We start from the raw sequence: 16,030 nt of genomic DNA, 5'->3' as shown, positions 1-16,030 counted from the left end.
GGCTAACTGTGACCTTAATTCCCTGCCAGGGCTTCACTCACACCTACCTCTCCTTTCCCTTCCTGATTAGTAAGACAACATTCAACGTTCCTTTTCTGCTAAAAAAAAAAAAAAAAAAAAAAACGGAGTGACTTTTGTGACTGGTGATACAGATCACTTTAAGATTTATAAGGTATCTTGCCTTGGGATAAAATAGGTTTTATGACTCCCAGATGAATGGCTGGACAGGGGAATTGTAAATAAGCTCTTTGAAGAATAAATTTTTTTTTAATGACCCCCTTGTTTTACTGACCAAAGCATAGGAAAGCTTCAGTGTATTAAATACCTACCAAGTCAGTTATGCACCAGATTTGTAAAATCCAGTTTTGGTTTTAGAACTTTCTAATTTGGTTGCTCAGATGTTGGCTGATGGCTCCATGTCCCTGCCACTCTGCCTGGCTTCGTGAGATCTGGAAAAAGAGTTAAAGATCTTCCTGCAAGAGGCAGTAGAAATACTTGAAGCCATCGGAGAACAACCAGTGTCAACTTGCCCTTTCATATATTGGTGTCGCAGGCCTCCAGGGAAGGTGTATGGGTTAGAGAGGCCACAGGAGGAGTATTGGGGGAGGTGGAACTGGAGCTGAGCCAAGGAAAGGCAAGATTAGGGCAGGCAGAGGAGGGCGGGGAGCTTGAGAGGAAAGGCAAAGCTTGAGGCAGAGGTGGGAGTGCCAGGAAGCAGAGCTGTGGCAGACAGGAGGCTGCCGGGGCGGGGTGGCCCCTGGTAGGCGGGCAGGTGGAAGAGCATCGGATATGGGGAGACAGGTGGGTAAACTTGGCCCTAGGTTGCTGAGTGTCCCTGTGTTGGAGGATTGCACCTGGGGGCTGTCCAGGAGGCCATGCTGGTGCTGAAGAACTCAGTGCCAGTTCTCTGGCAGGGGAAACAGTCTAAGCGTGCTGAGGAATGTGGGTCTCGGGAAACTGCTCGTGGAAACTGGTGTACTGGTTTAGCGGAAGACGGCGGGCATCTGAGGTGAAGAGCACCTGGGTGCCGCAGACAGGGAACACGTGTGTGTTCAAAATGTCACTGAATGAAATGAGACGCTTCTCAAGGGAATATCATATACCATAGTCACAAACCTCCAGTTCTGAGGTCACTGAAGAATAATTCAGATCAACACGGATCAACTACGTGAACTCTCCCTCTGTGCTTAGCGGCCATTCCAGGTGTCTGTTCACTGACCTGTTTACATTAACTTTAAACAAAATGGAAATATTAAGAAATGGTCTGGTCACTAGAAGTTTTTGCTGTTCATTTCTAGTCTTTGGCCCTCTCTAGAGGAAGCCTGAATCCAGTGGCATTTTATTCTGCACGGCCGTACGTGTAGGAGCAGGTGAAAGATCTTTAAATGTTTAGCTGATCTTTTGCAGCTGCCGGTCACGTGCTTGATGCTAGATTCCTGTGATTTTCCTTATAATTAGAAAAAATGAATACCTTGAATATCCCGCTACTCCTGTGAGCAATTAGATTCTGGTTTTCTAATTAGTGAACTCATAGGGTGCTAGTAGGTTGGACAGATTGGAGAACCCGGAGAAGGACAGTAAGACAGCTTGAGTTTGGGGTTGTGGCTGGTTTCTGGGTTGTTGCTATCCATAGTTTGGGCTGCAGCCCCAGCAGGATGCAGAGAGGACTCAGTCCCTACTGGTCAGGAGTGATAGGGGAATTAGCGACCTAGTCATCTGGGATTGGGATGTCACGCATTTGATGTTCTGTGGCCTTTCTGCTATTAATCCTGTCCTTCAAACTCCTACCTTTAGCCCAGGTCAGACCCGATCGTCTATGGTCCAGTGGCTTAACCCACAGTCTCCAACCACAACAAGCTCCAACCCAGCTGTGACACCTCCTTCACCCGGGTCATCCGCTTTCCTCTTTTCTCCTCCTGCTACTGTAGTGGACAAGCCACCTGAAAGGTACGTGGTTTGGAGTGGAATGTGGAATATGGTGGCAGCACACACAGGGGGCTTGACGAACCTGAGCAGGTTCTTGTGTTCTCTGCTGGCAAAGGCTTACCCAGATACCCCCAGCATCCCAGACTTCATGGACAGCACTTACCACCTTATATCGGGGCGTGCCTCACCCAGTTCAGTAGCAAATTCTTTGGAGGATTTGCCTTACATGAGACCTGCTTGAACGTACTCTGTCGTGCTGGTTGTGCATTTATGAAGAAGTTCTTATTTTGGAAGAACTTCTTATTTTGGAAGAACTTCTTGTTCATGAGTATAAAGCACATTCTTTGTTTTAAAGGTAGGCAAGCTGGCACTGGAAACATTCGCTTTCATGGCATCCAGTGGCCAGGTCCATAGAGGACAGAGCTGCTGGCCTCCAGCAGGCTCTTCCACCTGTGGTGGCTCAGGGGCTTCTTCCTGTCAGTGGCTTCCCCCATGCCAGTGAGATGAGGCATTTCCTTCGGATTTGATTAGACTGGCTAAAAGCATCGTTTCCATCCTCTTCACGCACGGACACAGAGGTTGCTTTAACGAATGGTGAGAAGCTGGGCCTGGTGTGCCGGCACGGTGTAAATACAGAACACTCAGGCAAGAGCAACAAGCCCCTTCCAGAGCGGTGGCTGCCTGGGGTGGATCTGGGCTCGTGGTTTCCCACCTGTGGAGTGTGGGTGTGCCGCCTCGTTCTGCCGGCTGGCCGTGTGTCTCCAGGTGCGTGTGCTTTTCCTAACACACCAACTGAAGTGCTTGGAAATAAACATGTCCTGTGGTTCTAACAGTGCTGAATGGTAGGAAAGGGCATCCCACCAGGTAGGGAGGAGAATTAGGTGAAGTGGTTCAGTGACAGCTCCTCCGGCTCCCTGAGGAAAGGCTTGAATTTGAAACCCATCCTTTACTTGAAAATCAAGTGCTATTCTTAGCCTCATGTTCATTTCCATGTTAATTTCTTTTTCGGGAGGAGTTGCCCTACTGGTGACATCAGTGAGATTTGGGGAAGGGGGTTGGGGGTGAGGTTTCTCTCTGTTTTCCACATTTTCATTGGTGTCTTTTGTGTTTTCTTTCTTTTCAGTGTCAGCAGTCGGAAGGCTCGAGCCGTGTATCCGTGTGAAGCAGAACACAGCTCGGAATTATCTTTTGAAATAGGAGCAATTTTTGAGGATGGTAAGTGTTAGTGGGAGCCTCGTCTATTAATCCTGTCCGCGGGATCACTAACGTCTGCAGCATGGAGGGAGCAGTCAGCGATGGTGCTGTTGTTGGGAGGGTGAGTGTCCCGCTTGATGCTTTGGACTGGGTTAAGCTGCTGTGTTCGGCTCCTAGGCCCTAATACCAGGGGCCTGTCGTCGATGGCTGGAATGCCACTGTGTTCTCCTCTTGATTATTCTCCATCTCCTCTTGCGGGTCTTCATTCAGGTCATTTCTCTCCTGACAGGAAGAAGCTAGTGTCACTTGCACTTAAAAAATATTTCTGATTTGCACACTTTTATTATATTTGTTCTCCCAGAGTTGCTAACCAAATCCATTAAACGCTTCAGGTTTACCAACTCTGAGTCATCCGAGAATACTACTATGCTTAAACATTTTCGATTTCTATTTCCCTTACCACTTTTGTGCTTTACAGTTTTGCTGATTTGAACAGTGTGTGAGTCTCCAGATTCAGGTATTGACTTTGCATATTGAAACAAGGGTGTAGCTTTTGAGGATTTAATATTCATACACAAGCATTTAGGAGCTATGCCTGGTTGAATATTTCAAAAAGTTCTCTTATGGCTCAGTGTCTTTTTTCCCCTGCTCTTGCTTTCTTCCCTCCCCAGTCCTGCTCATTATGAAATGCATTGGTTGCTATGGAAACCGTGCTGCCATGTGTGGGTGGAGCTCCTCAGCAGAGTTCCAGGGAAGCAGTAGGAACCTGCGATGCTTGGAATGGAATGGTTGATTATCCAGAATGTTTGGGATATGTGGAATGTATCAACACGAGGCACAGTGGTGTATTGTCAGTAATGCAGCATTTGCTGACGATTGTTTTTTAGAAAGCAAGTTGCCTCATTTAGACTAGATTTCTATATGCGTGTGATATGTGCTCTTCAGAGACAGAGACTCCTGGTAGTGTCAGAAAACAAACAACAACAACAAAACCCCACATGGAACAGAATTAGACTTTGTGGAGAAATTTTGTTCTCGGAATAGAAGCAAGATCATTCCTCCATTACCATCACATACATGCAGTTTTGCCAAGAGAATGTGGAACGTAGTTGCCCTGCCCCAGGCCTGTCTCACGTCGGCACACCATATGGCTGAAGGGGAGGCTGAGATGGTAGTATTGAAACACACTCATTTGAGAAATGTGATGAATTTTTATTTTGTGTGATTAGATTTGTTTCGAAGACTCTGAACTCCCTCCTGTAGTATGGTTTGTGAGATAGTTACCTTGGTAGAAGGTGTATCTATTAGGATACCTTAGGCTGCAAATAACAAAAATTGACACAGCCGGTTGAATCAGCCATGAAGATGGATTAAAGTCGGGCGCAGTGGTGCACACCTGTCGTCCCAGCTCGTGCAGAGGCTGAGGCAGGAGGATCACTTGCGCCCAGGAGTTCGAGGCCAGCCTGGATAACATAGTGAGACCCCATCTCAAAAGAGAAAAATGGGTTGGGGGAGGGATTAGTTTGCACCATAGTAAGTTTGGAAGTAGGGAGTTCTAATTTTAATTCATATTCTCAAAGATGTTATCAAAGACTGAAGTAGTTCCATCTCTCTGCGAAACTGTTCTCTGCTGATGGACCTGGGCCTCTGTCTGGTTTCCCTGGCGGGAGCAAGATGACTGCCACAGTTCCATGTATCATGGCCACACTGTGGTGGAAGGAGGTGTCTCATCCTTGTGTTCCTTTAAGAATCAGAAAACTTTGCCAGGATTTTCTTCGTAGTTTACCCATCCTCACATCCCAGTATGTAGAACTGAGTCACATGCTTACCCCAAATCCATCACTGGCAAGGATTTAGACCAATCAGAATCACACAGGGTATAAGACACCTCTCCTGGGCACACAGCCATGTGAATGAGGGTCAGTGCCTAAAGCCAGCGCAGATCTGCCAGTTTGGATAAAAGGGGACACGCTGGTAGGCGTCTGACCCAGGAGACTTATGTTCTCCAGCTCTAAAGTCCCGAGATGACTTGGAGTCTTCCTAAAAAGTGTGCATGTACACACGTACACGTACATAGTCACACAGTGGTACCTGTGTACACACACGTGCACACACACATCAGTGTCTCCATGCGTTTTGGAGGAGGAGAGCCACTGATTGCAGGCAACGTGGATTCTGAACTCTGCAGTTATATTTTGCCTGGGCTCACAGCATGGCTTTCTTATCCTCCATGTGACCTGCAACAGGCTCCTTTGGGACTCTGTGCAGCTGATTCTTCATCCTCAGTGGCAGGGATGGCCACAACATTGATGCTGTATCAAGATAGCACTGGGGCTACTAGAAAAAGAGAGTTCTGAGTTGCTGCAGACGTATGGGGGAGAGGCTGCTGAGCATGACGCCACACTGGGTGCGTCGTAGTGTTATGTTTTGAGCCAGGTTGTGTCTCGCTCACGTTCTGTGCTCTGCAGTGCTGGTGTCTAGCTCTGTCAGGACTTTGCTGGCTGGGGCACCCTGGGTGTCTCAGGAGCTCCTCATTCTGTCCCTCTCCTAAGGCTGGCTACTTGGAAAATACCTTGTGGATGTGTGGACACCCTCTCCCTACCCAGGGATGTGAGTGTCTCATTTAATGTGAGCTACTTGTCTTGCAGGTGCCCCCCCTGATTCTTTTATAGCAGGGCAGATAACGTAGTGGAAGGTGTTCAGAATCAACAGCATTAGGCTTACTGCTTAATAGGGACACTTCTTCAAAGGGTACAGTCGGTGTCAAGCCCTTAAGCAGAGTTTATCTGTGTGTGTGTGTGTGCGCCTCACATCTTCTGTGCATAGTTGATCTCTTAGCTAGTTAAAAGCAGGTGCTTGCCCAGAACACGTCTAGTGGAGCCCCTCCTTAAACAGCTATGGGGCCTTCCGGTCTGACAGCTGACACCGAGAAGACAGACCATCAGGTCATCTGACCACAGCTTCTGTGGAGCCAGGCAGTGCTCCAAGTGGCCACTCCAGACAGCTCAGCCCACAGGAGTGCTGCTGGGAACGCTCCCTTTCTGCAGACCAGCAATACTTAGTGTCCCTGGAATGCCCAAGACATTCTTCCTATGTTCATTTATCCATGTGGAATCTTCCAACCTCCATAGATGCTCTTGCAGTACCATTCCTTTTTGTACCTCATACAGGCAATAAAGGAAATCGGTTTATGGCACCCAGTGGCCTTTGGAGAAAACAGACTGGAGGTCAGAGTGACCCCCGGGCAGCCTCGTCAGTAGTTATGCGGTTTGGGATGTGTGCAGCTCTGAGAAATCCTGACCCGGAGTGTGGTTGACACAGGGGTCTTTAGCAATTGTGTAGCTGCATGACTGTCCTTGTTCTTTGCTCTTACTGGGTGGGCCTAGACTTAAGTTATGAGTTCCAGTTCTAGGCAGAAAATGTGTTTCTTTAGTAGACTTACTAATGCCTAGCTGTTGCTCTGGGGCAATGCCTCCCAACCCCCACCCGCCCCCACCCCTCACCCCCAGGAGAGGGCTGCGTTTGTAAGGTCTCGGGGCAGTGATGTTGCTTTGATAGCCAGAGGGACTTTCCCTTTTCTCCGGGCCTGGGGAATCCTGGAAATAGGTTTTGCTGGTGACCACCCGCCAGTCCTGCTGTCCTTCCAGACAGGTGTGCTCCAGTCTGATGGGCAGTGGTTGCCTCCCCAGGGGCAGGGCTGGGAGGGTGCTGAGGCAGGAGGTTTCCAGGAGCGACCCCACGTGGCAGCAGCAGCAGCAGCAGCAGCAGAGCAGCAGCAGCAGCGGCGGCGGGGCTGCTTTCCTGGCTGTCCCAGGCTCTTTGTCAACATCCACGTGTAGACGTCGGGGAGCAAGTGTGGCCCAAATTAATCCTTAAAAGCCTCTGGCGATTAAACTTGAAAGGTCTCAGATAGACACAGAATAATCCCTGGAAAACAACTTGGCATTATCCTGGAAAGTTGATCGCATATAGACCCCACAGCCCAACAATTTCGTTGCCAGGTAGATTCCTAGCACAGGGGAATCTGAGAAAAAAATATTGAGTGAAAAATAAGTTCCAGGTGACTAGACATTATGTGCTTCTGGTTAAGCTCACACATACGCAAAATAAATGGGATATTATTAGGGGTATGGACTTGTGTGACAAAACTGAATTTTACCCATAGCCGTGATAAGATAGAGACATAGCATTCAAGGTACTGATTGCCTCGTGGTGGGAGATAGGGCAGAGCCCAGGACGCAGCCTCCCTGTGGGTCCTGCGGCAGTTCTGAAGTTGAGTGTGGGTTCCTGGCGCTCACCATGTGCTGATGACACTTCAGTGATTTCAGTATTTGTCACACACATTGTCTATGTTATGCTGAAAACTGAGTTGGTGGAAGGGACCTGCTTCTCTCTGGTGCTACTTGGGGTCCCTGCCCCACACCCATCTTGTTCCCTCTTGTGGTCTAAAGGCTGTGAGGACACCGTGGCTGAAGCAGAGTGAGGCTCTTGGACTGAGACCTGCAGGCACGGGGAGGGTGCGTGGGAAATGACAGACACTGAGGCCACCGTGTTCTCCACCCGTAAGAATGGAAAAGCAGAGCCCTGTTGTAACGGTGTGATAAACTAGGAGAGGAGCCCCAGATGGGTATTTTGGGGTTCGATGCTACTGAGAGAGGTCAGATCTTCAGAGAGGGAGGGAGAGCCTGCGAGCCTCATCTGCAGCTGCAGAGCCACTTTTCCTGTGCTTGGGGACACCTTGCTGTTGGTCTCCAGACCCTTCTAGCCCACCCCACCCGCCGCTTGGCCGCGTCCACTTCCAAGGCTCTTGGATGTTACAGGATCCCCCTTGGTCACCTCTGTAAAGCAGTGACATTTCTCTCCCTGCTGGCTTCTGCCTTCCAGGGAGGGGAGGGCTGGGGAGGTGGTGAATGGGGTTATGGAGGCGTCTCTCTGGTTTGTTGGTTGGGGAGGTTTCCCCAATCAAGCCTTCTTTCACCTCCAGCGTTGTAGAACATCACCTTTTTCCTCCTCTGTTCATCCTGTCTTTTATTAATACTGAGTCTGTGTTTGTGCAAGTGTGTGGTGTGTATAGGGGAGGAGGAGAAACAGTAAGCATGTGCAGGTGAGACTGTATTTGGGACTACCTTATTGCCTCCTCATAGCAGGTCCTGCAGGCTAAGTGCTAGTAACCCCGTGTTGCAGGTAACAGCTGAGCGAGGCCCAGGGGTTAATTTCCCAGGTGCACCCAGCTAGCCAGGAGTCTCCTCCAGGGCTCTGACTTGAGCCCTGGGCCCCTTGCCACTCAGGCCTCCACATTGTTACAACCCTGAGGGCCTCTTTTGCATAGAATCCAAAGCTTTTCCCTGATGGTGGCTGCATACTAGTAGCATTGCCGGCTGGGGTGTTTGGATGAAGTGAGAAGTCTCTAAAAATCCTGGTATGAAGAGCAGTGTCAGGGTCAAGATCATTGAAGGCATGAAGAAAGTGACTTGCTGCCAGATCACTTTGAGCACATCTCTTGTTTTGCTTATTCATTCATTACACAGATAATCATGTGTCTGACACTGTGCTAGGTGCCAGGTCTCATGTTATAGATGTTACATGCTCTCATAGTCTGGACTAGAAAAGAATGTCTCAGTGTATCTCTCCTATATGTACACGTATGCGTGCACACACACACACACAGGACATGCAGGGTGCATAACTGGGAGCCCCAACCTGGTCTGGAGCCAGGGGAGGAGTCCTGGAAGTGGGGGGATGCTGAAGCTGCTCTTTGAAGCATGAATAGGTGCTGTCCAGGCATAAAGGCAGGGAAGAGCATTCAGGCCCAAGGGAACAGCTCCACGGAGGCCTTGAAGCCAGAAGCTTGTTGAATTTAAGGAAAGCGCAGGTGGTTAGGGGAATGCAGACAGGCAGAATGTGTTCCTGTTCATTCAGGGGAGGGAAGAACAAACAGTTACCCTGTTGCAAAGGACAATTAGAATTGGATTGTCAGTGTCTTCCAAACTGTGGGCAGCTATACCTTAGAGGACCGTGAACTCAATTCGCTGAGTTGCAATTAGCATTCAAAGAATAATACTTTTCTACACAAATCCATGGGGAAAAAAATAATAGAATACAGAAAGGAAGGCATTGCGTGTGCACAGTGAGGGTAAGAGTGTTGCTTCATGAAACTTGTGTGTGTTATGGACGTGTATGCCTGTACTTGGTTTTTGATATGAAATTATTCTCCTGGGTTGTGATCGGAAGTCATCTTTCGAGTTGGTCTGCTGGAGTAGCCCATGCCTCCCCTTTCCTTTACGCCACGGCTGCCATGCCTTCACCTGACCATGGTTGGGGGTTTGAGCTGGGGCCTGCCCACAGCTGGGGGTTATGAAATGCTTCTGTATTGCATTTCTGAACCCTGGTGAGGAGTGCTTGGACCTGTGCCCTTTGCTGTCCAGGCTGCAGTTTCCTCGTTAAGTATCACGTGAATATTTATGAACAGTCCATTGTGCCAGGCACCGTGCCCAAATGTATAAGGCTCAGGCTGCCTTCAGGAGTTCCCCATCCAGTGTGGGAGTCAGACCAGACTGTCAGAGGAGGAGGCATCCAATCAGGTCTCTAAACAGGAGGAATTACCCGGTGAAGAGGTGGGGGAAAGGCATTCCAGGCAGAAGGCACTGCACTTGCAAAGGCCTGGAGTTGCAGTTGGGATTTCTCTGGATGATTCACTGCAGTTGACATGCATGATGTGCCAGTGGAGTGTGAAGGGCTCCTGTAGGGGCGACCGGAGCCAGGTGCCAAGGGGCCTGTGTTACAGACCAGTAAGAAGCTTGAGTTTGAGGCTGGGAGCGGTGGCTCACACCTGTAATCCCAGCACTTTGGGGGACCAAGGCAAGTGGATTAGCCGAGGTCAGTAGTTTAAGACCAGGCTGGCCAATGTGGTGAAACCCCATCTCCACTAAAAATACAAAAATTAGCCAGGCATGGTGATGCTTACCTGTAATCCCAGCTACTCGGGAGGCTGAGGCGGGAGAATTGCTTGAACCCGGGAGGCAGAGGTTGCCGTGAGCCGAGATAGCACCACTGCACTCCAGCCTGGGCCATAGAGCGAGACTCCCTCTCAGGAAGAAAAAACCAAAACCAAAACGCAAAAAGCTTGAGTTTGACTTTAAGCAGGGGAGGGATGTGATCAGCTCTGTATTCTAGATAGTTCACTGAGCATCTTTGTGCAGAGTGGGTTGGAAGGGACCGGACTGGAAACCGGGACACTGGTTAGGAGGCTGCTTTGGGACCGCGTAGATGAGGATTGTCGTGGCCAGTGCAGGGAGGCAGAGCCTGTCAGTGACCCTGGTGCAGACTTTGTGACCCAGCATCCCAGAAGTGGCCCCTGTTCTCTACTGGCCACTCCCTGGTTGAGCTTTTAAGTGAACACCCAGGAGGCAGGTACTTGGGGGGCATTTTGTTAAGGTGATTTTTCTCTTCCTTTTCAGTACAAACCTCCAGGGAGCCTGGCTGGCTAGAGGGGACTCTGAACGGCAAGAGGGGGCTGATTCCACAGAATTACGTCAAGCTGCTGTAGCTCCTGGACGCAGAGCCCCTGCTGACCCTGGCACCTAGGGACCTGCCTGGGGGCAGAGAGCCACCTTCCTCCTCCGAGGCTCTGGGCTGTACCCACAGGTACCTCCACACTTGGGAGTTACCATCATCACAATCAGCCTTGGGGGTGGGGGGTGGGCGGGGATGGGAACGCACCGCACTGAACTGTGATTGTGGATCAGGAGGGGGAATGTCAGGATTCGCAGAATGGACTTTTCATTTGTCAAGTATCGGGACTTGTGAGTTTTAATTATCCAGCATATAGAATGAGAGGGAGGGCAGCCTTCTGCCACCCGTGTCGCCCCCACTGGCAGTCACGTCACCAGAGCCACCCTGGCTCCCTCTCCTCCCCGAGCACCTGCTGCTGCGATGTTAAAGGGAACTGTGCTCCTCACAGCGATAGGTCTGCAGAGCGCATGCCTGGCTCTGGCGGCCTGGCTGCGAGAGGCTGCTGCTGGTGCGGGGGAGATGGTCCCAAGCCAGAGGGAGGCAGAGAGACGTGCTTCTCCAGCCTACTCTTCCTAGACGGCCACCTGCAGGACCCCACGTCACTGCACTGGCGGCGTGCACTGGCGTATTTGTAACAGGCTTCTCGGTGCTCCTCACCCGTGTGCTCTTTTCCAAACACCACCTTTTTGCCTCAAGGTCTCTGTAAATGAAATAAACTGTAATTTACTATTTGATTTGTGTGTCCTAATGTGGGGAAGTGGTTGTGGAAGTCATTGCCCTGTCTTGATTTATGAATTGGCAGCCTGCGATGGGACTCGTCTCTCTCTGCTGTTGGCGTGCTCACAGGTGGAATCTGTTAGCGGGGAGCCTGGAGTATTCGCAGTGAGGCGTGTTCCTGGGGGCAGCGGCAGCCTCTGATGTGTGCAATCCTGGAAGGGCATTCACGTCTCCTCCAATGGCTGCACAGGCCTCTCTACCCTGGTGCCTGCAGGACCTGGAGCAGGGCTGGGGCTTTGGCCCTGGGTGGTTGGTGTGAGCTGTCTCAGTGCCCTGGGACCAGCCCTCCTACCAGCACCATTGCACACCCTTACCCCACACCTCCCAGCATGCCTCTGCCTTCCAGGCCTCCTTGCTAATCTCCATCTGGATTAATTTCAGTGTTGAGGGAGGAGAGGGAGGCAGACCAGACCTTCCCGGAGGAGCCTTCACCCTGCCCTACCCCGTGCTGATGGCCACCCCCAGCATGGGCAGGCCTTGCTCTGACGCTTCCTCATTCTCCTCCGCCTCCAAGCCATGGGGTGCAACAATCTCTTGAGGAAGAGGGGACTTCCCTTGGAATGTGGGGCTTAGTTTTAGTGGCCCCAAGATTCTGAAGCCAGCCCCATGCCCCAGAGGCTGCTCTGGGGCCAGGCATGTCTTTCCATTCATCCCCATAGGAGGTTCCCGGACCTGTTGGACCTCTCTCAAGCATTTATCAAAGGACAGATATGTCTGTTGCCTCATCCCCAGATGAACTGACTCAAGAGCTTGCCAGTTAACATCTTGGAAGTCACCTCATGTGGATGACGTGAGGGTGTGGAGTTTGGGAGTCGTATGTGTATGGGGAAATGTGCTTCTTGAAAAGTATCCATACTGTAAATGAAAATAAGGACAATTTCGATGCAACATAAGTTAAAATAATCACGTGCCCAGTGAAGAGCATTGAGACCGCAGAGGAGCCCAGGGCCGCCCTACCACAAGCGGGCCTGAGGCCTGGGCAGGGGCTGGCTTGGCCTGGGGCTGGGGCAGCATAACCTCCAGGAGCCTGTTTTCTGAGTTGTCGTTGCTGCCCCGACTCGTTGCTTGGGATGTAGAAGGGAACTTGACTCGTGAGAAGAGGTTGCTGGCATGTTCCACTTCTGTGAGGGCCCCTCTGCAGGCAAAGGCAAACCTGTGGGCAGCTAGAGCAGGCTCAGGTTAGTGTTGGGAGTGGCTTCCGGGCAGATTCCTAATTGGTCTATCCCCAGGGGCCATTAAAACGAAAACTCCCCGCAGCAGGTCTTGATTGATTTGTTTGCTTGCCAGAGATTCCTATTGTTAACAGTGAGATGCACCCAACCTGCCATTCCCCTCAAAGTGCTTTTACCCCCACTTAAATAAATCACCACCAAGTTTGGCTATCTGTGTGACCTTGGGCAAGATCAGTCACCCCCATGATTCTGTTCCAGCCTCCTAAAAATAAAACGATCCTGAGAAGTTTGGGGTTGAAATGACCTAATAGAAGCAGCGCACCCAGTATGTGGGGAGGGCTTGGCTAATAGGAACTGCTGTTCCCATTTGTCTTACTCCTATGAATAAGAACAGCAGTATCTTGCATCTTTGTCATCAGGGCCTTCTGTGTTCCTTAGATTGATGGGGTGACAAGTAGGGAAGTTCTAAAACTGTGCCCTGTGGAGGCTCCTATAGCCTTAAGAGCTGAAGACCCCTCCTGTGGCCCTCTGGGGAAGAGTGGGGTAATGCCAGAGGGGAGCAGGGGTGTTTCTGTCTGAGAATGTGACACGTGCACAGCAGTGTGGCCAGGACTGCCAAGGCCTCTGGGCAGGGAGCTTACCCCTGGACATGGCCCAGGATGTACTGAGGAGCGGGATCAGGAGGTGTTTTCTTACTTTGGTGGATTATCTTCCTTCCCCTAGAAGAGGAGTGGAGTATGTTTTGCTGTTTTAGCTGGATGGGTGCGGCTGCTCCCCAGGCTCTGCTGAGGCTGCCTGGCCTTCCCTCAGCCCTACCTTGCTCAGTTCCTGCAGCACCAACTGCAGCTGCCTAGACCAGGTCCATATCCTGTGTTCATTCAGAGGCACTTTGGTGGTTTGGGGCAAAAAAGAGCACTCAGGCCATGCGTTTCTTGTTGGCACTGGGGCTGCAGGGCTTGCATCTGATGGTGCCACCCACAGGGCCTTCCCTGGTGTTCCCCACATCTGTAAAGGAGATGCCAGGTGAAAACAGAGCCAAAGGACTTGCAGGGGCTGCAACCTCACCCTCTTTCCTTTGTAGTATCAGCCACACCTGCGGTTGGGGATATGGAAGGGAAAAGCAATGGGTATCCATGCCAGAGATGGATGTCTAACTCATTCTTTCCTTATAGTGACTACACAAGCCAGGGGATATTAGCCCATTTTATGGATGAGAAAATGGAGAAGGAGCACTTGCTTCCTCAGGTTCAATAAGCTAGTTACATGTTCTTTCTGCTGTGCCATCTTGTCCTCAGGGCCATGCTGTTGAGTCGAATTGTTTCCCACTCTCCAAATTCATATGTTGAAGTCCTTAGCCCCCAGTCCCTCAGAATGTGACATCATTTGGAAATAGAATCTTTGCAGATGTCACTAGTTAAGCTGAGCACAGTAGGGTTGGCCCTAATCCGATATGACTGATGTCCTTAAAACAAGGGGAAATCTGGACACTGAGAGACTCGCACAGAAGAAAGATGACATGAAGAGAAACAGGGAGAAGACAGCCATCTACAAGCCAAGGGGAGAGGCCTGGAATAGACCCTTCTTCACAGCCCTCACTGAAGGAACCAACCCTGTTGACGCCTCCATCTTGGACTTCCAGCCTCCAGAACTGGGAGAAAATGCATTTCTCCTTAAGGTGCCCAGTTTGTGGTCCTTCGTTACAGCAGCTCTATGAAAATAAGACAGTGGTGAAAAGTGCATGTTGCATTACAGACAAACTGTTTTGAAATCTTATTTTTGCTATTTTATATCTTGGTGACCTCTGGTAAGTTACTTGACCTTTTTATGGTTCTGTTTGTGCCTGTGAAATGGAAAGAGGAGACGCAACCTGTGGGATGTGACAGTTAAATGAGAGTGAATGTCCTGTGCTGGATGAGTGCATGGTAGGAAGTGGGGTTTAGTAAATGGAGATGACTGGAGAAGGCAAGGGGCAGGGCACTGTGGCGGTTGGGGGTTGGTTTCTGTCCCGCTTCTCATCTCTAAATCTCCACCTGCTTCCTGCCAGCATCTGTTCTGCAAAAGCCATTCCTGCTCTTGTCCTTTGCCAACGTTGCTCAGCCTCTCCCCTCCTTCCCGACACCACTCTCCACTATCCACTCCAGGCTCCTGCTCTCTTGGGCTTGCCTTTCTTCCCATTCACCTCCAGGCTGGGCATCTTCTCACCTTCTTAGGGGTTCTCCCAGTCTCTCAAAACCAGTCGGGTGACCCCTTCCTTGGCCAGATATTTTCCACGACTTCTTGAATCTTCTTGAGCCACGTGGCTTTCCTCTGTCCACTCTGAGGATGCTATTCCAGGAGCGTGTCCTCAAACAGCTGTCCCGCTCCTCGTTCTGCAAATGTCTTCTCAGTTGCTTCTCAGCACTCTTCCTCCTTGACTGGCCTGAGCAGTAATTTATTGCTACCTCATTTGGGCAGTTCAGCTCATTCTAACGCTGAAATCTCTAGCTGAAAGTATCTCAACCTACTGGTTAGAATACCTTGGAAAACACTATCTGAAGATCAACTTGATTGGAAAGACTTCTATTTTTGGCCCAACAAGGGACCTGCACTTTAAATTTGGGCAGTGAATGCATGGCAGCTCAGGGCTATGCATTGGTGTCTGGATTTCTTCTTCCTTGTGGAGTTTAGCAACTAAGGAAACACTGCAAGGTGGAGCAGCTCCCATGCTGGGAGCAGTAGGATCAGACCCAGCCAGGCCAGTTTTCACAGGTGCTGCCATCCACCCTCAGTCAGGCTGGCTCGGGGCATGGAGATCCATATAAACGGGTTTTTCAGGCTAGGGAAAACTTGGAAACCACTGTCTTGGCAACATACATGCTGCAGCAAAATACCTGAGTAACTACTAGTGGTAGACATTTAAAAATCCCCTCCCCAAACCGTGCCCTTTTGTGGAGCCCTTTCAGGCTGACTCAGGGCTTCACCTCACAACTTGCTTTGGCCAATGGGGTAGGAGCAAACTTGATTCAGTCAGAGGCATGGAAAGTGTTATATGCCTTTCTAGGGTCTCTTTTAGAGCCCTGGCTTTGCCATGAAAATAAACCCAGGCTAGCTTGCTGGAGGATGAGAGGCCACATGGAGCAGCACCACTGCAGACCAGACAGCTGCAGGCTGACCACGGAGGTACAAACAATCCCAGCTCAACCGAGCCTGGCTCAGGTCAGCACACCCCAGCCTGCTTCTCCAGCTGATTCATAGACTCATGAGAAATAGTCAATGGCGATTGATCTAAAGCGGTGGGTTTTGGGATGTTCTGTTGTACAGCAGCAGCTAACTGCCTGCCACTTGGCCCCATTGTTCACTTTGCTTTGGACAGTCTTGGTCCATGATCGGTGTTGAGATCATGCCTTACCCAGTGTTTTTTGGGAAGCTACTGTTTTATTTCCAAGAAAATTGCTATAGTAGCAACTGGC

At 50.3% G+C, this 16,030-nt stretch overlaps 1 protein-coding gene across 4 annotated transcripts in view; it reads left to right on the top strand.

The window, feature by feature from the left end:
• The window catches only part of ARHGAP10 (Rho GTPase activating protein 10), a 332,652-nt gene extending 321,291 nt beyond the window's left edge, over positions 1–11,361 (top strand). For 3 of the 4 annotated variants that reach the window (XM_021938123.2, XM_009207677.4, XM_003899252.5), the window contains 3 exons: positions 1,795–1,947; positions 3,050–3,141; positions 10,578–11,361. In XM_021938123.2, the coding sequence (XP_021793815.1) occupies positions 1,795–1,947; positions 3,050–3,141; positions 10,578–10,666 (334 nt within the window). In that variant the 3' untranslated portion in view covers positions 10,667–11,361. Of the gene's footprint in view, positions 1–1,794; positions 1,948–3,049; positions 3,142–10,577 lie in introns of those variants that run through there. The other variant, XM_017959115.3, reaches the window with a different exon arrangement.
• Positions 11,362–16,030: the final 4,669 nt, after the last annotated feature.

Source organism: Papio anubis, chromosome 3, assembly GCF_008728515.1.
Source record: "Papio anubis isolate 15944 chromosome 3, Panubis1.0, whole genome shotgun sequence".
NCBI classification, from domain to species: domain Eukaryota; kingdom Metazoa; phylum Chordata; class Mammalia; order Primates; family Cercopithecidae; genus Papio; species Papio anubis.
Note: the sequence above shows the minus strand (reverse complement) of the source record. Positions and strands in the feature narration are given on the sequence as shown.